This window comes from Meleagris gallopavo, chromosome 3 (genome assembly GCF_000146605.3).
Source record: "Meleagris gallopavo isolate NT-WF06-2002-E0010 breed Aviagen turkey brand Nicholas breeding stock chromosome 3, Turkey_5.1, whole genome shotgun sequence".
Taxonomy (NCBI): domain Eukaryota; kingdom Metazoa; phylum Chordata; class Aves; order Galliformes; family Phasianidae; genus Meleagris; species Meleagris gallopavo.
The window spans coordinates 81078157-81100400 of NC_015013.2; the positions used below are offsets into that span (position 1 = coordinate 81078157).

The 22244-nt window shown below is 36.1% G+C and overlaps 1 protein-coding gene across 7 annotated transcripts in view; it reads left to right on the forward strand.

Annotated features, from left to right (window-relative positions):
• COL14A1 (collagen type XIV alpha 1 chain) overlaps positions 1 to 22244 on the forward strand; it is a 117646-nt gene that overhangs the window by 53256 nt on the left and 42146 nt on the right. For 5 of the 7 annotated variants that reach the window (XM_010709273.3, XM_010709274.3, XM_010709271.3 and 2 more), the window contains exons 18-32: positions 295 to 375; positions 1151 to 1302; positions 3137 to 3266; positions 4069 to 4191; positions 5610 to 5759; positions 7054 to 7170; positions 9143 to 9289; positions 11397 to 11471; positions 12680 to 12819; positions 13749 to 13872; positions 15199 to 15342; positions 17246 to 17410; positions 18692 to 18730; positions 18957 to 19095; positions 21708 to 21850. In XM_010709273.3, coding sequence (XP_010707575.1) covers positions 295 to 375; positions 1151 to 1302; positions 3137 to 3266; positions 4069 to 4191; positions 5610 to 5759; positions 7054 to 7170; positions 9143 to 9289; positions 11397 to 11471; positions 12680 to 12819; positions 13749 to 13872; positions 15199 to 15342; positions 17246 to 17410; positions 18692 to 18730; positions 18957 to 19095; positions 21708 to 21850 — 1869 coding nt within the window. The remainder of the gene's footprint in view (positions 1 to 294; positions 376 to 1150; positions 1303 to 3136; positions 3267 to 4068; positions 4192 to 5609; positions 5760 to 7053; positions 7171 to 9142; positions 9290 to 11396; positions 11472 to 12679; positions 12820 to 13748; positions 13873 to 15198; positions 15343 to 17245; positions 17411 to 18691; positions 18731 to 18956; positions 19096 to 21707; positions 21851 to 22244) is intronic. The other 2 variants (XM_010709272.3, XM_010709270.3) reach the window with 1 other exon arrangement.

Sequence of the window (22244 nt, forward strand, 5' to 3'; positions counted from 1 at the left end):
GAAGTGGAGGCCACTATTGTCAGCTAAGTCAGAAATGTGGAAGACTATAGATATCCTTGTTTAACTGTACAATTTATAATCATGTCATACCTCTAGACCTAAGGACTATTCCTGCACATCCATGTGCCTAAAATAAATAAAATAAATAGTTCCCTTGTAAGTCTCTGAAATGCCTGAAGTGCGTGGGGTATTTGTAGGTCAGAACACACCTTTTTGTTGTCATAGTTAGAAATACAAGATTAATAATGTGGCTTATCTTGTTGAATTGTTTGTGAGCTGAGTATTGTTTTCCAGTTGCGGGAACTACAGCAATGCCTACCACTGTAACTACTACTACTACTACCACTACCACAACTCCTAAGCCCACCATAGCAGGTAAATGTAATTAATGTAAACAGTTTAAATGCTGAAGGCAAAGAACTGAGGCTTTCTGCAACCTAGCACACCCAGATCTAGGGGCAGTACTATCAGAGAGTACTGAAGGGTGGTAACACCAAATCCTCGTGGTTTTTGTGGTCAGCACACTGTCATGGAAGGTCTTGTTGAGGTGTAGACTCCATGCGAGCGACATCACTGATGAAAGGTGCGTGCTGTTGTGCTCCTCCACATGCTTCTCCAGCTTCCTGTACATGCCACATGTGGGATAGGAGCCAACCTGTTATGCTGTGTAAGAAATTTGAATGGTTCCGGAGATGCTACATAAGACTACTGAAACTGAGTCTAGTTTAGAAAACTTGACTCTCTTGTCTCTTAAAAGCATGAACATAAATACGAACTTGAATATCTTCAGAATTTTGTTTATTTTTGAGGGTTCTTTGTCTACCGGGGCTTAGATAACTGAAGTTTATGAATACCAGTTCTGTGGTATTTTTGGTTTGTAATATTCTCTGCAGTTAGTATTTGGTTATTATAATGCTCCATAAGCTGAATAATATAAATAAAGCAAGTGGAATAATACATATTAATGTAAGTATAGTAGTTATCCTGTTGTAATAGCTATTATTTAATTACATTGTTAATGTATGTGGTTAAACTCAAGTATGACTGAACTGAATGGGTTTGTCTTAGAATAGACTTAGTGATAATTAGCACAATTTTAAATCTAAAAATAGAATGGATAAAATGCTAATTAAATTACTTCTGGCTTTAGTTTTTCGAACAGGAGTCAGAAATCTTGTTATTGATGATGAAACAACCTCAAGTCTGAGGGTGGTGTGGGACATTTCAGATTACAATGTTCAGCAGTTCAGAGTGACCTATCTCACAGCCAAAGGTGACCGTGCCGAGGAAGCGGTAAGAACGGTCTGTATTGCTTTTTGTGGATGGCTTCATAAACTTGAAAAGGTTGCTTAATAATTTCTAAGGCACGATAGCTTCTCACAAAGCACTCCTGTTGCAGTCAGGAAATGATTTGTACTTGGTTTTGCTTTGAGGTAGAACTTCAGAATTATAATTCTCATGGCACCTGATTCATGACAGATAAACAGTCAAATGCAGGATCAAACCTAAGAAGGTTTAAAGACTGTCTGTCCCCTTCCTGTATTTTTTTTAAATGTGTACAAGGTTGTTGTTTTTTTTAAAATTATTTATTGATATGCTTTATGTTTGTATGTTTTAAATCCTAAGCCTATAGTTTTGTTTTAATATTCAATGACTATTATTTTAAAACAAAATTATAACTGCAAGAAATGGTAGTTTAATTCTGGCTATCAGAAGGAATGGTGAATTGACTCAAAACCTCTTAGTATTAGGTAGGTGCCTTGGCACTAATTCCACAAATTATTTAATTTTAAGTACATACTCAAGTTGTATAATCTTTGGTCACAATTTAGTTTCATTTTTGAAATTAATCACATGCATAAGTACTTTACTTAATAAAGAATTACTTAAGATCATAGTTAAAATTAAGAATATTTTAAACTGAAGAGATTTCTGTCTTGTGGTTTCAAGCACCTGGGAGATGCAATATAGATGTGAAAAAAAAAATAGTGTTCATATGTTTAACTACATTTCTTAAACAGAACCCAAAATTTTTGTGGAATTTGAGCTTAAATATACTGTAGCGTGACAATTCTATGGTGGATACTTAGTTTTTTTGGCTCTGGTTTCCAATTACTCCTCCCTCTCCATAAAAATATTAATAAACTTTTTAATCGTTGATGCAATTGGCTGAAAATCAAGGAGAAAAAATGTAATAGGATTCTTTTCCCTACAGAAGAGTCAACCCCTAAATTACATGTTTGTTCTTGGGTTTGCTGGAAGGATCACATTTTTTTTCTTCCTTCAAGCCAAGAATTTTTCAAACAGTTAAAAAGCATGTTGTCCTGTGGAAGATCTTGTTGTGAAACATGAGGATTTTCAGTGCTTGCATCCCCTCTTCTAAAAGCCTAAAATCTTGGTGGGTCTTTTCAGAAACTTGGACTGTAGGTTTGGAGTATATTTACAGAGGTCCTTAACATAGAAGGTCATGCACGTGTCTTTAGGTAGTTCTGTCCTAATATAATTTACAATTTTGGAAAACAAATTAAGTATTTCTTTGACAAGTCTCAGCACCTGGGATTACGAGATTAATGTCATTCTGTGTATCTCTTGCCAAAATTGGAAATAGTTTAAATGTGTCCTGGAGCATGGGACCTGATGAGGACTTTCTTCTTTTCTGAGTATCAGCTTCAGAAAATTTAGATGCAGCATCCTCAGGTGCATCATTTCACTTAAAAATAACAAAATACCTGGAGGCTCACTTTCTGCTTTTTCATCTTGATTTGACATGGCTTATTGTAGGTCTGTCAGCTTCTTGCCATGTATGTGAGGTTGCTAGTTCAGGTGATATTCACACAGTAGGCTTGAGATGGTAAGGGTTCAAAATAAGAGTTTGAACCTTGGGACAGTTGCTTCCAATCATACCACTTCAAAGAACAGGTTTGGTACAGGAAATACCAGATCATATTCTCTTTATTTATTTATTTTATTTATTTTTTACTGGTCCTCATGTGCCAGATAGCTGCCATTCAAGCTTCTGAATCTCTCTGAGATTAAAATGTTAGTGACAAGTACTAATGGAATCACAGTTCACGTATGATATAAAAACGTTTTGGCCCTAATCATTAACCTTGTTTCTGGTATCCTGACTATCCAGATAATGGTGCCTGGGAGACAGAGCACCCTTCTGCTTCAGCCTCTGCTGCCTGATACGGAATACAAAGTTACAATTACTCCAATTTATGCTGATGGCGAGGGAGTCAGTGTCTCAGCTCCTGGCAAAACTCGTAAGTGTGAACTTTCTGCTCTTCTTGAAGCAGAATATGTATGAACAAAGGCTCTTTCTTTTGGTCTTTTGTCCCTGACTGTACTGGTATATTTTAGTATAAACATGGCCTTACTTTGCTTGATGAATATGATTTAAGAGCTTTATATTAATCTCAATTTATTGGCTTATAAGCAATCAACCGCTTCTAATTGACAGACTGAATTTTAAATATAGTGAATCTTCAGAAAAACTTAGTAGTAAAGCTGATAAATTCTGGAGAGATAGCTCACAAAGGACAATCCAGCAAATGTAGAAAATAATCTGTGATACTGGGATAGATAGCAAGCTATTGTACTGTTAATGTGTTAATTTTTGTGGGTGTGTGTGAGATCATTACATCTATAAGGTCATTAGAAATTAGAAACAAGAGCAGGATTTATACTTGGAAAACTTCAGTGCAGTTGTGTTGAAATAAGCTATATAAATGAAAGAACATTATTTCTGAGTTACATTAGTTATTTAATTACATTAAATAAAAAACCTTGTGAATAAAGTTGGGAATTTATCTGGAAATTCATGGTTTGTTGAACAAAGGTCTTAATTAGTTCTTAGTATAACTTGATAAGAGTTTCTGAAGTACGCTGACATTAATCTATCAGCATAATACCTAGGAGGAATTTGATATAAAGCTTTCTTTCTGGCAGATCTGCCCAGAAATTTGAGAAAACTGAATATTTCATGAATTTCATGTACATGTTTGAGTTTTATGCATGTGTTTGTACAAGTCACATTTGTAAAGGCTCGATTTCATTTCCTTTTAGAACCCTTATCTGCTCCTAGAAATTTACGTGTCTCAGATGAATGGTACAACAGATTACGTATTAGTTGGGATGCCCCACCATCACCAACTATGGGTTACAGAATTGTCTACAAATCTATCAACAGTGAGTTTTTAAACTGTTTTTTTAAATTGTCATTTGCTTTTGACAGTATGTTCTATACTTTAATGCAGTATTTTTCTGAATTCTGTACTAAATCTAATAGTCACAGTTACCTCTTTAAAAAATGATGTTAATTTGATGTCTCAGTTTTTTAATATGAGAATTTTGTAGTTACAGAGTGATACAGGTTTTTGGAGATCATTCTTTCTAGCTCCCTGATCAAAACAGAGCCAACTTGGAAGGAGTATCAGGAGGTCTTGTTCAGTCAAGTTTGTAATATCTCCAAGAATGGAGAGGGAGATTTCAAAACATCTCTAGGCACTTGTTTCAGTTTTTGACTGCTTTCACTTCGAAATTTTTTTTTCCTAATATCTAATCAAAATTTCCCGTTTCAAATTTTGGCAGTTTCCTCTTGTCTTCTTCCTGTTTGCCGCAGAGGAGAATGATACATCTTTGCTTTCCCTTCCCATAATGTAGTTGTAGGCAGCAGTAAGATTCCCATAAGATTTCCTTCATAGTGTTGATCAAACCTAACTCTCTCAGTTTGTCTTTTTATGTCATTTTTTTCCTGATTCCTGTTTACTTCGGAAACTGCATTTCTTCTTTTCCTGTACCTCTCTTCTGTACTTCTCCTGTCCTCAACTTCCATCCCCTTACAAGACAAAGCTTTCATTTCTTTGACTTACTTCTGCTGCCCTACTTGTCCCAGATAATTGCCTTTTTATTCATGGATCATTTTGTCTATACTGCATCTGACCACCTGCACATTGCAGCTAGACAAGGCACCTATTTTCATTCTGAGTTCTTTAGAAAAATGTCCTCTATTGATAGCAAATAAAACTGTGACCGTTAAGGGACTAAAACTATATCTAAAGGCAATACTTTTGTCTGGCTTCTGAAGTCTATCCAGAACATCAAGGAGAGGTGAGAAAGGAGCTGTTTGCCCTTCTGATTTGGTATAGTTTTATTCTTTTCTATTTTCATTATCATTTTTGCACAGTGCTAAATGATGCTATTGTGTTAAGAACCCCTTAGGGACTGCTCTGGCTGGTGTCTGCTGTCCCCTGTTGCTCCTGGCATGCTATCAAACTGAGGAGATCTTTGGCACTCTATTTAGGGCAGTAGTAAGTCACTGAAGCAGAACAAAAGAGTTTTTACAGATGCCAATGTCTAGCCCTGCCATAATGAATCTCACTGCTGAATTTCCCAAGTGTGTTGTCCATACAAGAACTGTACTGAGCAGTGTCTTTGTCTTTGTGCATGACAAAACAAACAAACAAACAAACAAAAAAATGGTAACTTTAGGGCTTCATCTAATTTTGGATAGGTCTTAAGATTTGTTTTTACTACTTGTTAATTGAGTGGATGAACAAGTGATTTTCTAATTTTTTTTTTTTCTAATTTTTTTTTTTTTTTGTCAGTCCCTGGTCCTGCATTGGAGACCTTTGTAGGAGATGATATTAATACCATTCTCATTCTAAATCTCTTCAGTGGAACAGAGTACAGTGTGAAAGTATTTGCTTCATACTCAACAGGCTTCAGTGATGCCCTAACAGGCGTAGCCAAAACCTGTAAGAATGATTTCATGCTATTCAGATCTCTGCAGACTGTTTCTAACTATAAATATAGGTTTGTGAAGCTCCTTGAGTAAATTTTCACATGGAAGTCTTTTCCAGTTGTGTGAAAATCGTTTTATTGAAATTGAAGTCTCTTTTCTTATTGAAATACGTAATGCTTTATAATCTACTGGACATTAGCAAAATTGGAGTCTTAAACAGATGCTATTATTTATCAGCCAAATATTTTCGTAGAAATATATGCAAATCTCTTTAATGGAAAGTATAGTTACTCTTTTTTTTTTTCTTCCTGTAACTCCCTATGTATAGTCTGAATTAGTCTTTATATATCTAAACCTCAATTTAAAATAAAATTTGTGACAGATGTACTGCTTTTATAATGACATTTTATACTGATTTGTAGTGACTGATTTTTTAGCAATGTTCATTATTTAATCTTAGCTCCAAACCTCTGATCTAAAAATGCACTTTTTCCCCTTCCATTTTTGAGCTTTATTGTCATCATATTTGTAAGCTGCTCTTGCAATTAAAAAAAAAAATAAATGTGTTATTGGATCCCTTTAGTACAATGCTTTATCATAAATAAATCAAGTTAATGCATTATAAGAAGAGCTATTAAAGCCCCTTATTGCCATTATAAAATACAATAGTTATTCCCCATACATAGTGGCTTACAGTTAGGGAACGTGAGCTCCCTGCAGCTATGTTACAGCTCTCTGAAAACAGGGTGTTGTTGCTTCCACAAGAGACAAGGTGTTTAAAGAGATGCCAGGAATATTTGGGGCAAAATCACATCTGGGAGCTGTCTGTGTGTTGCTGTTCCCTGTGCAGCCCCTCCCAGCAGAGTGAGCGGTGGGGCATCAGCACCTGGTGAGATGCAGTGGGTTCCAGGAGCCACATGGGAAAAGGGGCAGACGAAGAGTAAGAAAGGCAGCACACTGAGCTCTTATGCACAGGGCTAACAGCAAGGGCTGCTCATATTCCTTGCAGATTGAATGTTAGGAGAAAGTTCTTCTCTGAAAGAGTGGTAATGCCTTGGAACAGACTGCCCAGGAAAGTGGTGAAGTCACCATCCCTGGAGGTGTTCAAGAGCCATGAGAAAATGTGGCACTAGGGGAAATGTTTAGTAGGCATGGTGGGGATGGGTTGGCAGACTGGATGATCTTAGAGATCTTTTCCAACTTTAATGATTCTATGATTCTCTTTTCTCTGTAATTCTTTTGCTACTTTTCCTTGTATGTCATGACGGAGGAGTAAATCTTGTTTCTTTTTTATATTTAATTTTCAGTGTACCTGGGTGTGACAAATTTGGATACATATCAAGTCCGCATGACTAGTCTCTGTATTCAGTGGCAGCTTCACAGACATGCTACTGCATACAGAGTAGTTATAGAATCACTTGTGGGTAAGTTACTAAATCATTAGATATGAATTTACAGCCTAAGCCAGAAGGATGAATTGCATGAGTTAAGAAATTGTATGTGATCAGGTTTGTAGACTGGCTCCCAAAAGAATGGAAATGATGAGCAGATGAAAGAGTTGTCTACACATTGAAAGTTTCAGGAGTAGGAGTAGCATTTCCATCCTTTTATATCAAATAGATGTTAATTTGTCCTTTTCTTTGGTTGGAATTTTTACTTACCAGTAGAAGAAAGATGATTACATGAGATGTTCATGGTTATGAGGAACAAAAGATGGGTAAAAGATGAACAGAATGCGTTTAAGATTGTGAATAAACCCATTAGTGATTGCAGTGATTAGGGGAAGAGAGTAAAGTAAGAGAGAGCCCTCAATGAATCCATAGAACCGCAATATATCCTGAGTTGGATAGAACCCACAAGGATTGAGTCCAGCTCCACACAGGAACATCCAAAATTCAAATCTGATGCCTGAGAGCATTGTTGAAATGCTTCTTGGGTTCCAGCAGGTTTGCTGCCACGACTGCTGCACTTGAGGAGCACGTTCCAATGCCCAACTAGAAAAGACTGTGCTCAGTGTTGGAACAGGGTCCAGTTTTGTCTGATCTCATTGAAGTTATTGTTAATTATACCTCATAGTAATGTTACTCATCTAACATGAGTTAGATAAGCATGAGATATTTTTATGTGGCAACATGTGGTTGATGCTTTGAGCACAGATTATATAGACATTGATGTCTCTTCTTTTTCACTGTGTTTCACAGGTGTAGCCAGAAGAGATTTTAGGAAGTCATATTTTGTGCAATTATACTCTTATCCCCATTACATATCTTTTGAGTGGTGACAAATTAGAAGCTTGGATAACCTGGGAGAAGTGTAGTTAATAACATTTAATGACATTTATTAAAGGTATCTTGAAAAGTATTACTAATTTGATCATAAAAGATTAATGACTTTCTGTGCAGCAGTCTTTGCTGGTAAAAGACTACACAGATTTCCTATCTAGCTAGTATTCTACATTTTTGGTACCTTGTTCCTCATATTACAGAACTTCCAGAATTGTTTTATCTGAGGCAACAGAGCTTAAGTATGAGCAGAATAAGCTTAAGTGTGAACAAGTAGTTCGTATTGACATCTATCATGGAGAGTTTTGATAGTCAGGGTATTTGACTCATTCAGAAAGTCATTTATTTTCATACTAATCCAACACCTCCTGACAAGCATCAGATGTTTTTTCCTTGGCAGTGAATGGTTGGCATTTTGTGTTTATACTCTGTAGAATGTGAGATCAGTTACTTACATTTTGCTGTAATTCTTTCTGGTACAAATTATAAATTTTTGCTGACAACTTGTTGTTATTAAAATGCGCCATGTGCTATTTGCAGAACCCAGGCTTTTTTCCACTGTGAGCTTGCTCCCCAGTTCAGAATTTAATAGACTTTATCTGAAAATCCTGTAAAACTCGCTTTCTTAACCAACATTTAAAGTGGTTAATGGTGGAAGCAGGAGTACAGTGTGTACTTCAGACTCTCTTGCAATTACTAAGCATGTTATATAGACTCTGAGAACCAGAGGCATAGACAAAGGATGCCATGGAATTGCATAATGCAACAGTTCCTCATTAGACTGATAATTTAGGACCAGATCCAAAGCCCATTGATGACAGTGTTAGTGTTTTTGTTAACTTCAATGAAAGGGGCAAAATTCATCATTTTTCCTGCAGATGTCTGACATAGCCTTCAGCTGCTACTTTATACGAAGGATGTATCAAAAATGTCCCCCATAGATCACTGCAGAGAGATGAATCTCAAAAAATAAGGCAGTATATGGTTTATAAGTTTCTGTCAACTACTTGCCCTTTGTTGTCTGTCAAGTTCCATTCTAATTTCAGACTTATGTTATTTGGTAAAACTGCAATGGAAACTGTGTTTTAATGATTTCTTTTTTTTTTAATTCCAGATGGGAAGAAACAAGAGGTAAATCTTGGTGGAGGGACACCCAGACATTGCTTCTTTGAGCTTATGCCTGGAACTGAATATAAAATCAGTGTCCATGCACAGCTTCAAGAGATAGAGGGCCCTGCTGTAAGCATCATGGAGACTACATGTGAGTAAAGCAGATATGAGTTCAGCCAGCAGCAGTACTGCTTGTTTCTTCTACTTTTTTTCGATTGCCTACAAATGTGGTATTCCTATGCAGTTTCCTTTAGCTGAGGTTGTTTTTTTTGTTTTTTTTTTAACTTACATTGTGACTCCTCCACAGAAGTGCACAAAAGGCTGCTTTCCCCAGAGGATTCTTATTCTACTGTTTTGTCTCATTTATGAAGTCACATTCCCCAGTGCTACTGGACTTTTTAATGAGAGTGAAACAGGGATGGTGGGTTAGGGGAAAAAAAAAAAACAACAGAAAAATAAAGCAAACAGAGAAGGTTTTATATGCTTCAGTTTTTGTCATTTAGTAACATTTTCACCACTGCAAATGAAACTTTGATACCCAATCTACTTATAGACCTAAAAAGAAGGAAAAACACCCTTTTCTTGTGTTATTTTCAGTAACATGAGACAAAAAGTCCCCTTGCGGGTGTTTCTGAAGGCAGGACCCTACTCTTGTGAGTTCAAAATACCATGAAACAAAATATGGGATTAGCAGAATTAAGTAAACATATTTTAATGTAATCTTTCCTTCTTCAAGCCTACATTTAGTCTAGATGATACACTTCTCATACTATATTGCTAAATAGCACAGGACTGTTACCCTTCTCTCTCAAATCTAATGAGTTGATAACATTTATTGTTGTGCTCTACAAGTTCACCTCCCCATACTTTGGGTTCTTATATTTGACAAACTTACACAGGTGCATGAGAAATGCATTTTGTATGCTCTGCAATTCAGGGAAGTTAGTAGGATAAGTTGAGAAGAGGACACTTTGGCCTGTATGTCGATTTCTCATGCAAACAAATTACTATATCACATCAGAAAAAGACATTGTTTCAAGATGCAATCTACCTCAGGTGCTGTGAGCAGTGCAACTTGTGGCTCCTTCTACATGGAAGCTCCTGGCCTGTGTCTATGGAGGTCCTGGACATTAGTCTCTGCTCATTTCAGAATCTTGGTCCTTTTTCCTGTTGAAACCACTGGAAAAACATCAATTTCAGTGGGGGTAAACATGAGTGTGGACACGGGGCTTGTAATGAGTCCTGTTTGCTTTAAGCATTCCCAAGGATAGATGTCTTTTGTGAAGGTGTTGTATTTAACTCCATTTGCTGCCTATTAAAGATCACATACGTTATGGCAAATACTAAGTAGTCTTACTTGCAGGCATAAAGTTTTTATGTCCTCTGTTGCTTCTTATGATTGACAAAAATTGCAAAAAATGCTATTGAGCCAAGGTGTAGAAACTTTTCCTCAGCTACTGATATCAAAGCATGTGGATGTTACATCTGAAAATTCAGCCAAAACTATATCAAAATGAACTAAATGGAGCTCTTACACGCAGCAAGGCTTTCAGCCAGTGATCATCATGTGTTTAGGTAGGTTTCTGAGAGTCTGTCATTCCAAACCTTATTTTTAGGAGCAAGTGAAGACAGAGTAACCAGTTTTCCGTATGGCAACCTTTACTAAAACTTTGCTGCAAACACTGAAGCCACAGTCCTGCAGAGTTATGCTGGGAACTGCATTTCTAGCTGTAAACATAATAAGGTGTTTCAGAGAATTCAGAAAAATGTGGCTGTGCTTTGCTCTGGATGCAGACACTGGCTTGCTCCTGCACTGTCTTGATGTTTTGGATAGCATAACTAATCTCTTCTTCCTTTCAGTGTGGGTGGAGATAACCTTCTTGATTAAGGACTAGATGTTATGAGAAAGGAACACTGACATTTTACGAAATAAATTAAGCATAATATGTCATTAATGGGGCTACCGCATGGTCTGCTACACTGGGGAACACGGAAATGAACAGTTCCTGTTGTATTTCAGCAATCTGTTGTCATTCACACTGGAGTGCACCCACTAACTGCTTTCTAGGACAGTCCTTTTTCAGGTGTCCACCACAGGAAGACACACTCACCTATCTTTCTGTCCAATTGCATTACTAGTTGGTTAAAGATAAGAGTTTGGAATGTGGAGATGAGTAGAAAATGCTCTGTTTAATGTAAGCAAAATAGGTTGGGCTTCCCTTTGAAGCATTTTTACATTCCTTTCTTTTGTTCTTCAGTACCATTTCCAACTCAGCCACCAACTTCTCCTTCAACAACACCACCACCACCTACAATCCCTCCTGCAAAAGAAGGTAAGTGCTGCATGTATGGATTTATAATAATTTCAAGATGTTTCATGATTTTCTGCTTCTGACACTACTTCAGACCTGTGGAGATCACATGTCAAAATGCATTTGCTACGACTACACTGTTAAGGCAGCTGGCTTAAATTTAATGGGCCAAAAATCTGACATCATTATTGTATTGTTGAAATGTACAGAAAGGAGGGTTAGCATCTGTGAGATTTTCTTTTTCCAGAACTCTTAAACCATACATATTTTGCAACTGAAGCAGATATCCTAGGGGTAATTAAACTTCTAAAACAGCACTATTTAAAAAAATATGTCTACTTCAGTTAATGACAAAATTGTTGGCCATGTTGTCCATGTTCAGGTTCTTTATATGCAGGCTTCCTTTTGTTTATCAGTTGAACATGTAGTGTCTTGTACAGAGTCACCTGAGTATTTCTTTGAGGGGGATTGTTACTGTTGGAAAACAAGGATCAAATCTGTTTACATCAATTGAGAATTTAATCCCTAGGTACAGGAAAAAGAGGATTCTTTTTTTTTTAATTTAGTCAAGGCATAATCAGCAGAAAACTAAACACAGATATTTATCTTTCTATTCCATTCTCTGGATTTAGAATAATTATTTTCAAGATGAAATATGCTAAAAAACTAAGCTTGCTATATTCTGATCCTGAGCAATAGAATTGGGTTCTGATGTGCTCTGAAGCTTTCCAGATCTTGTGAAAGAGTGCACAACTCATGTGAGCATGTTTAAAGCTCTGCATGCTATTTTGCTTAAGAACATGTTAAAATAAGATGATTTGGGGAAACCTGCACTGCACCTAAATACTACGGTTAAGAGGAGGAGCTAAGGTGTGGACAAGATTCCACAGAGAACCTCAACAGTGGAGTACACATTCTTGCTATGTCATGCAGAGTGCATGTATGACTTTATTTAACAGCCTAAATAAAAATTGAAGTGGCTACCTAGATTTAAATAACTGTTATGGCCTTAAAGTGTCTTCTGTCAGGGCAGATCGTTCACCTCTTGCAGAGCTCAGCTGATACTGCCCTAACACTGAAATCAATATCAGCAGGTCACTTTCCTAAAGTATTATTAACATTTAAAAAGGACTTTTCATGTCAGTTATATTTCTAAAGTGATTTTTGAGATTTTCAGAGGAGTTGAGATATTGCTTTGCCTCCAGAATACTTGCTTTTTTTTTCTTCAGTATGCAAAGCAGCCAAAGCTGACCTGGTGTTCCTGGTGGATGGGTCATGGAGTATTGGAGATGACAATTTCAATAAAATAATAAGCTTTCTGTATAGCACAGTTGGAGCTTTGGATAAGATTGGCCCTGATGGAACACAGGTAATCAACATTTGGAGACAGAGGGGGCACCAGAAGTGAAATGAATCAAAATGTTATTGACGTAATTTCACAGTTACATAGAATGTATAATCTGCTTCATGTCAGAAATTATTTTAATGTCTTATTTTGCACACATTATATGGTAAAATTCATGGTATTAATTTTGCAAGCTTGAAGTATCACATCAGTCACCTCTGAATCAGTCTAATGAGAATTTGTTTTGTTAATGTTATTGCATAAGTGTTCACTGTGGTGGTTATATCTAAATAAGATAGAAATGTGTTGATAAGGAAAATGAAAGGTTCATTTAGTTCATTTATTGCTCATGGTGCTGCCGAATCTGATGCTCATGCTTAGTTTAAGGATGAGAGTAGCTTCTTTCACCTGAAGAGCACCATTTAGAGAATATGGAGTTTAATACGTTCTGTGTGTTGTAGAGATTTAATATACAGTTTTGAAATACAAAGTCTTGACTCAAGCATCAACATATATCAGAACGTATTATTGCACATTTCTATTGCTTGCTTCAGTGTTGCTGCCCAGCTCTAAGTTGCTTTTGTGCAGCTATTCATTCATGGAGACTGAATAAAGTCCTTGCAGTTCTGTGTGCTAGTAACTGTACACATGTGAGTATCCAAGTAGGATTTTACTTTTGGGCTGAATTGAGAGTACTTTTGCCAAAGTGGGTATTACTTTTCTCATTCTGTTTGTTGCAAAATGAAACCAGAAAGTATTAAGTGGTTGCCAAAGTTTTGGAGAGTAAACCTTATTTTTTGAGTGCTTTTTAAAAGAAGAAAGTTCTGGCTTCAATTTAAAGATGAAGCAAAATTACATGATAAATCCTTGTTTTAAATGCTATAATTCACTTGCCTTTTGCATATACACACTGGATGGTGCTCTAATAATAAACACATCTTCTGTATGCACAGGTGGCAATAATTCAATTCAGTGATGATCCCAGGACAGAATTTAAATTGAATGCATACAAAACAAAAGAGACTCTTCTTGAGGCTATTCAGCGAATAGCCTACAAAGGAGGAAATACAAAAACAGGTGAGAAAGGTCATGATTACGATGCAGATTTTGTCCCTGACTCTCTCTGTAAAGCATTTAGCCTCAGTAAGTGTGGTGAAACACTAGAACAGGTTGCCCAGATAGATGGTGGATGGCCTGTCTCTGGAAGACATTCAAGGTCAGGCTGGACAGGGCTCTGAGCAACGCAATCTAGCTGTAGATATCCCTGTTCATTGCAGAGGAGTTGAACTAGGTGACCTTTAAGGGCCCCTTCTGACTCAAAAGATTCTAGGATTCTGTTTTATTTTCCATTTGCTAAATGTTTTAAGACATTAGTGTACAAGCAGTGAGAATGCGGTATCTCCATACCGGAGATGAGAAGTTGGGCTTTGAAGTTAAAAAGTTTACAGTTTACACCCTTCACCTTCTACTGCTGAGCATGCACCCCTCTGCCCAACACAGATAAACAGTCAGGGAGGGTGGGAGGAGAAGAGGAGAGAGTTGAGCAGAAGTAAATGGCTTTTGAGATCATGGAAGGTGAAATCAACTTAGCAAGTGGAAAAGAGTGAGGGAGGGAGAAGGTGGGAGGGAGTTTGCAGAGAATATTGGGAAATAGTGGGCAAAGTGGAGGGTCTGCTTGGTTATAAGCCAGGACAGTTAAGCCTCAGTGGTATAGTTAAGACTGAGCTGGGAGAACAGGTCACTTAAGTGAATGCAGTTACGTTTTAGTTAATTTAATTCCCATCTCTCTGATGGGAAGAAATTAAAGATGAGTACTGGAAGGGTTAAAGTTTAAGTTGGAAACCATATGTTTTATTATTCTCAGACTGCACAGAAATTTCTTGCAGCTGTTGCACTGCATCAAATTTCAGTAGTATCAAAATGACACGTTTTCAGTTTACTCAAGAAAATGCTACCATGGTACTTTCAGTTGTTAACTAGATGTGCCCCTACAAGCCAGAAGGGGAATTTATTGTTACCTCTAACCTGGACCAAATACCCTTTTTCAAAGATGTTCTTCAACTTCACCTTCTGGACTGAAGAAACTAATGATTGAGGCTGTGAAGTTTTCAAAACTTATGGTCAAAATTAAACTTCTAAATCTCTATTTTAATACCAACAGAATGTACTATTTTACAAACTGCCAAGGATCCAACAACTCCTGTCGAAATCCATTTACAGCAAAGCCGTCGGCTTACTTCAGTCTCATGATAATTATTCAGGTCTTAAAATATACATCTGGGCAGATATTTTTGAGACAGAGCATATGGACATTTCTCCTTTCTTTGATATCTAACATATGATATGAAAAGCCATTGGATTTATGTCACAGAGAAAGTATATTCACATTTTTTTCTATTTCAGGCAAAGCCATTAAACATGCAAGAGAAGTCTTGTTTACTGGAGAGGCAGGCATGAGAAAGGGCATTCCAAAGGTTTTGGTTGTCATTACTGATGGGCGATCACAGGACGATGTGAACAAAGTCTCCAGAGAAATGCAACTAGATGGTAAAATGTGTAGTTTTAAAAACTATTCATATTTTCTTTTTTTTTTCATGAATTGTAACTACTTATATTTAGAGAAAAAATAGGGTAAATTTTGTTCCAGAATGTTTTCCAGCTTTAAATAAAACAGCAAACGTAGCAGTTAATGAAATTACTCCCATGGCAAAGAATTTAGAGAACACGGTCATATTAATCTGTTCTATTGTAAATGAAACGTAGTCTTATAGTTACCAGCAAAAATAGCTGTTTTATTTTGTATACAGGAGGTTCTTTGAAGTTCTCCAATATGTTCTTTTGCTGATTCTGATCTGCTCTCATCTTACAATCATTGTTTTTTTTATTACACCAATTTTAAACAAAGAGACACACAATGTTATGTGCCTAGAGGTAAAAACAGGGTTGGATATATAGAAATGACTGAGGTTTGTATCGAAATCCTAAGGACACCAAATGTCACATAGAATGAAGCTAAAGGACAGAAGATAAAGGCTATAATCATTTGGACGTGAGGAGGTCTAAGAAGAAATTAAATATGTGCTTTGTAATTAGTCTTTAGGCTTTGGCAGCTATGAAAATACCAGTGGATACTACTGATTCCTGAAATCCAATGTAGTCATTTGAACTTAGTTGTCTGCTTGCATCATTCTTAGATGGTGAATTCGCTGCCTTTTTAAATAACATGTTACAAAATATGGCATGGATACATTGTTTTAAACAGCAATCAAGAAAACAAAAATGATATTTGACATTAAATTGGTGTCTATGCCTAATCTAAACAAAAAAACATTTATCTATCATGTAAGTTTTGCAGTTGTCTACTACGTATTACTTATATTACCTGTTAAACTGGTCATGACTTACAGAGGAGAAGGCATATGATGGGGATTCAGCTGCTGACTACTTATGTCATCCCAATTACCTTGGACAAATAACCTCCTGTCTTCCACTTCCTATTGCATGTGGTCTACTTAGACTTCAGATAAGTACAGACTTATCTGTGATAGAGACAGGCAGGAAGAGGTGGTGATGTTGGATGGAACATGTAGATGTTGTTATAATATATTAAATCTAAGTTTTGTTATGCTAAAAGTTCTGTAGAAGGTAATAAATGTCCTGGGCCTCATTCAAACTTAAAGAAAATATTGTTTGACTAGAGTAAATTTGAGCTAGAGATGTACAAGAACAGTATGTCCATCAACAATATTCAGCTTGATCTAGACAAGGTCTTTCTTTATCTTTAATGGAAAGGAAAATATAGAATAACTTTTGCTTAATTTGCTGCTCTTTGAAGATGCAGGATATGGTTCTCATTTCATTTAAATCTTTGAAGCCCAGCTCAAAGATTAGAATATATATTCATGCAGGTTGCATAGAACAGATTTGATCAGTGCAGTTAAATTACTGATGATGTAAGAATCCATTTTAGTGTTCACTCATGAAACAGTGGTAGCTTGAACATTCTGATTAATATATGGCACAGAACAAAATCTGTAGAAGACCCATAGGAAATTAATTTTTGTGCTTTGTATTTCTGATATACTTAATATGTTCTTCCTACACTTTACCTGAAGTGAGTGGAAATGTTTATGGGTGATACAGTAAAGTATTAAATTAAAAAAGAATTCAAACATATGCTAAAACTTTAAACAATTGTCTAGCCTTTATGTCTTCAAGAGAACACTTAAGCATTAAGGTTTAATTAACTTATGAAGCATAAATAGCCGAAAGTAATATTTCACAGAGAATGTATCACTTTTCTTTTTGATCATGTATGAATTGTCTTGTGTGATTGAACAGTAAGAAAACTTCCACTACTGTATTTAATCAGGAAAGGAGCCAGTGCAAATCTAGCTGTGTTCATATTTCATTTCTGTTCTTTAAATGAGTGTTCTTTTTTGTTTTACAGGTTTCAGCTTTTTTGCTATTGGAGTTGCTGATGCTGATTACTCAGAGTTAGTTAATATTGGCAGCAAGCCTAGTGAAAGACATGTCTTCTTTGTGGATGACTTCGATGCCTTTACAAAGATTGAAGATGAGCTGATTACTTTTGTTTGTGAAACTGCATCAGCAAGTTAGCCATTTGACTTATACTTATTTCTAAAATAAGTGCTAAATACTATGGTTTTTTTTTTTGTAACAATTTCCTATTAAGAGATTTATGAAAATGGATTTTCTGAATATAATTTCAAGCAGATATTGTAACTGCAATGTTATTTCCATAAAAAATAAGGAGATGGAGATCTTATAATTTCAGTATAATTAATGGTTGTTTGCTAAAAGTCTAGAATGGATCCATTGTGGGAGGGGAAAAAAAGCTTTTTCGGTTTTAAAACAGGCTCAAATTCTTAGAAATCTATCAGAATGCCACAATTGGGACTCTTTATGAGACATTCTGGAAAAACATCTGATGGTTACAAATTGATGATTCACATGGCTCTAGGTGTGTGCCCCCAGTATGTTTTCTGATACATAAACCAGGAAGTAGGCGTATATAGATGATATGAATCACTTGTGACTCTAAAGAGTATGGGAAGCAGGCACTGAACTGATGGATGCAAGAATGTTGTTTGTGTCCCTTCAGTTCTTTGTTTTTGACCAGTATCTACTTTCAGTGTTAGAGAGAGCTTAGAATGTTGAGAATATTCAACAGTAGTATTTATTTGTCACTTGTGTTTGTATTCCAAAAGCGATCTCCAAATGCAAGTGCTATGGGGTGTCATATTTGACACTTTGCATGTAGACTTATTGCTTTCCTAGGGCACCTTTCCTGAAGGAGATTAGTGTGCATTCTTCCCTTCAAGAAGAGAGATAAAAGAAAGTGATAAACAGTTATTAAATATGTGTGCATATATCTTAAGGACTGCATACAGTACTGGTCTCTCACATGAAAGCTGTGTGTGGAGTTTGAAGAGGTGCAGAGAATGCCTGCTAATGTAAATTGAACTTGAGGTAGAGTTAGGTTGAAGGGCACAGATAGAGAACTGGGGACGTTTGGTTAAAGCATAATGTAAGACATACTTTTTTACACAGCAGGCAGTGAGTTTTTGCTACAATAGGTTTTGGAGTCAGGTTCTTGGAAGGATAGAACAAATTTATGGACAACAGTTGTATAAATGTGGAACGTTCAGGGGTGTGCCCTTTGACATCTTTACTACAGCCATTGTGGATCCTGAGGAGCAAAACTGAATGAGTGGAAAGTAGCCAGACTTGCATGCTTTCCTAGACAGCATCTCCTTTTGCTATTTTTGAAAGTAGAGTACTGACCTGAGTAGACAATGTTCTGACCTGATGGGACCACACTTGTCTCCTTAAATGTATCCTTTCTTTTCTTTTTCTTTTTTTTTTTTTTTAGCTTGTCCACTGATATTTAAAGATGGTGACAACTTTGCAGGTGAGCTATTTTTGTGTTTGGTTTTTGTTTCAGATTTATGATTTCTTTTTTTTTGTTACCTACTTTTCACAATATAAGCAATAAAGTAACCTTTATGTTAACAACTGTTTTACAGATGGTGATAGGAAACTCATTAATGCAACTGGCTTTGTCCTTTTTTTTCTTTCCTATAATGTGGTGTTAATTTAATTTAAATTAATAAGATATATATTTTGGTGTCTTCCAGGATTTAAAATGATGGAAATGTTTGGCTTGGTTGAAAAGGAGTTTTCAGCCATTGATGGGGTTTCAATGGAACCTGGTACATTTAATGTTTACCCATGTTACAGACTGCACAAGGATGCCCTGGTGTCCCAGCCTACAAAGTATGTATTAATATATAAATATTTGTAAGAACACATGAAGTTAACTGCCCACTGCAGACAATTATTCATTTTGAGGGTTGCTGTTTTTATGTCAGATGAGCAAAGATGCTAGCTCATATCTACATTATGATAATTAATAGAGCATTTGGTCAAAATTCAACTAGTCAAAAGTCAACTGGTTTCCTTCAAAAATAATAGCTGTAGGAAAAAGTAGATAAACTCAGTGGCTATTTAGGGTTTCCTATATGAGCCAGATTCAGGTACATGCAAGTTTGGCATCTAGCAATTTCGTGCAGGCTTATATCAGTAGTGCTTTGTGAAAGGTTAAGGTCTCACAGAATACAGAATTACTTATTTTTAGGAAAGTTGTTTGAAATTATTGTTAATCTAGTAAGGTTTATCTTCCTATGCTTTGTCTAAAGTGAGTGGAAAAGCAGAGAACTTTTTTCAAGTGTGAGAGTAAGAAGCTGCTTTAGGTTCCTTTCTGAGTCAGTGTATGTATGTATTAAGTACAGAGAAAGATTATTCTCCTTATGCTAAAATGAGTCTCTAAACACTTTACTGTACCTTCCTGGGAGTCAGGGTGTAGTTCAGTATCAAGGACTGTGTTCTGGCAGAGGCGTGGAAGAAACCTCCCATAGAACCTACCTTTGGTCCTCAGAGAGGAAGTGATGGGAAAATCTTCATTCCTTCTCTCAGCAATGTGTAGGTTATATTTAATTCCTTCATGTCCAGTTCCCTAATTTGTGTTACATGGCACCAGACAACAGCAATGGCTTTGCTGTATTAAGCATGAGAAGAGTTAACACTGCATTATCTTAGCTGAGACAAACAAGAAAGAATAACACTGTGAAATGATTTATAAATGTTTTAGTAAAGTTTTCTTATTCTTGTTGTGTGATTACCCTGTTGTGTCCCAGTTGGAGCCATCCTTCTTGGACCTGTGTCACATTCTACTTGTTAAGTTTCCTTCTGGCTCTACGCTGAGTGGAGATTAGAACTGCTCACTTCTCTTTCCTTTCCTGCTTCTTTCTGATTGGATCTGCTGCATTTATGTGCTCTTCTCTGGCTGCCACCTCAGCCCAATCCAGCCCAATCTTGCTACTTTAGGCTTTCAGTCTCTTTTGTTGTTCAGAGAATGCCTTTCTCTTGATGATGTACAGGTACGTCTGAATAATACTGCTTTTATTTTCTCATCTCATATGTCCACCAAGTATCGTTAATGCTATTCTCTTTCTTAATTTCTGTATCCCCAATCCTGGTGTTTTCCCCATCTGTTTATTGAATTTTCTTTTGTTGTTTCTTTTATAATGGACACACTTTAAGGCTTTGTTCTTATACCTGTTAAATTATCTCTCTCTTTTCTCTCTGGAGAAAATGTGTAATATCAACTATATATCAACTATAGTTATCTACAGACCACTGTGGGGAACATATACATTGTATATCATATTTAACTCTTTTTCCATCATGTTTCTTATCAATACATATTAAAAGTGTCGGAAAAACTTTAGATGGAAAGGATCATATTTTGAGAAAAGAAATTTATTTAAATGAGCCTACCGGGCTTCTTTCAGATCCCTTTAGCATGAATTAAGGAATCAAGCTAACTAACATTTTCAAAATACAGGCAGTCATTTCATTTCTGGTATTTTTGTCCTGTGTTGGAATTTGAGAATGAGAGGTGAAGTTAAATCATAAGGCTAACTAACAAGCTTCAGGAAATAAAATAAAATAACATGCCGGTTTTATATCATAAACTTCTGTATCTTCTGCAAGAATTCTAGGAGATTGTATTTCTGTAAGTATGGTCTCTTCTGACTACAATTTGTCGTAAGTTGCCTTTGGAATGTATAAGCTACGTACCCTATGGTTTATAAACCATCCTGTAACAGTCTTTGTTCATAATTCCTATCCATTAGTGATTTTTGATGGATGTAGATTGACATTAGTTCTTCCAAGCTACTTCCATTTTCATTGTGTATTAAACCAGACAATAATGAAGATATTGCAAATGGCATTTAATTTATTCTAAAACTTTTTAACTTGATTGATTTCAGGTTCACTTCAATCTGACCTCTGGTTTGATCTTCAAATTTATTTAAAAAAGAAAATTAACGGCATCTTTGTAAATTTCAAAGGAAAAGATAAACTATCCATTTTCCATGAGCATTCTTTTGATTTAGGACCCAAGAAAACAGCCACAAGTTGTGCCAGGGGAGGTTTAGATTAGGTATAAGGAAAAATTTTACTCTCAGAGAATGGTCAGGCTCTGGAATGGCCTGCCCAGGGAGGTGGTGGAGTCACCGTCCCTGGCAGTGTTCAAGAGACATCTGGATGAGGAGGTGCAAGATATGGTTTAGTGCTTGTGGTAGCAATGGTGGACAGATGGACTAGATGATCTTGTAGGTTCTTTCCAACCTTGTGATTCTATGATTCTATGATAGTTATCTAGTTGAACAGATTTTGTAAATGCTTACTCATATTGTTACTCACTCTTGATTTCCAAAGACAGATATAGATTTGTAGAAAATGTGTTAAGTGAACACTTGATATGTAAATCACATGATTTTATGTTTGTTTTGGTTTTAAAAACTTTACTTGCTTTACAGATATTTGCATCCTGATGGTCTCCCTTCAGACTACACCATTACATTTCTCTTTCGTATACTTCCCGATACACCTCAGGAACCATTTGCTCTTTGGGAGATTTTAAATGAACAATATGAACCACTGGTTGGAGTTATATTAGATAGTACGTATTTTGATTCTGTGATTTATTCCTTAACTGTATGAAAGGTTCTTTTTTTTTCTAGGTTGATTATTGCCAATGTTTTAATCTTCTGCTAGAACAACTGCCTGAATCTCTGAAGGTTGTGGTTTCTGGTGGATATTTTATAGATTGAATGTAATTGAGCCTAATTTGGAGTTGGGAGTAAAATTTTGAGTACACTGGTGTAAACTGGGATTAATGACTCTGAAAGTGTTGTTAACATTGTCATTTTTCCACATAAAATTTTGACTTTTGCACTAGTTCTTCCTGTAAGTAAATTTCAAAATGTCAAACAAAATGGAATTCAATTTTTTAAACAGTTCTAGAAAAAACTGTTTGCCTGTGGTGTTTTTTTGTCTATGTGGCTTTTTTTTTT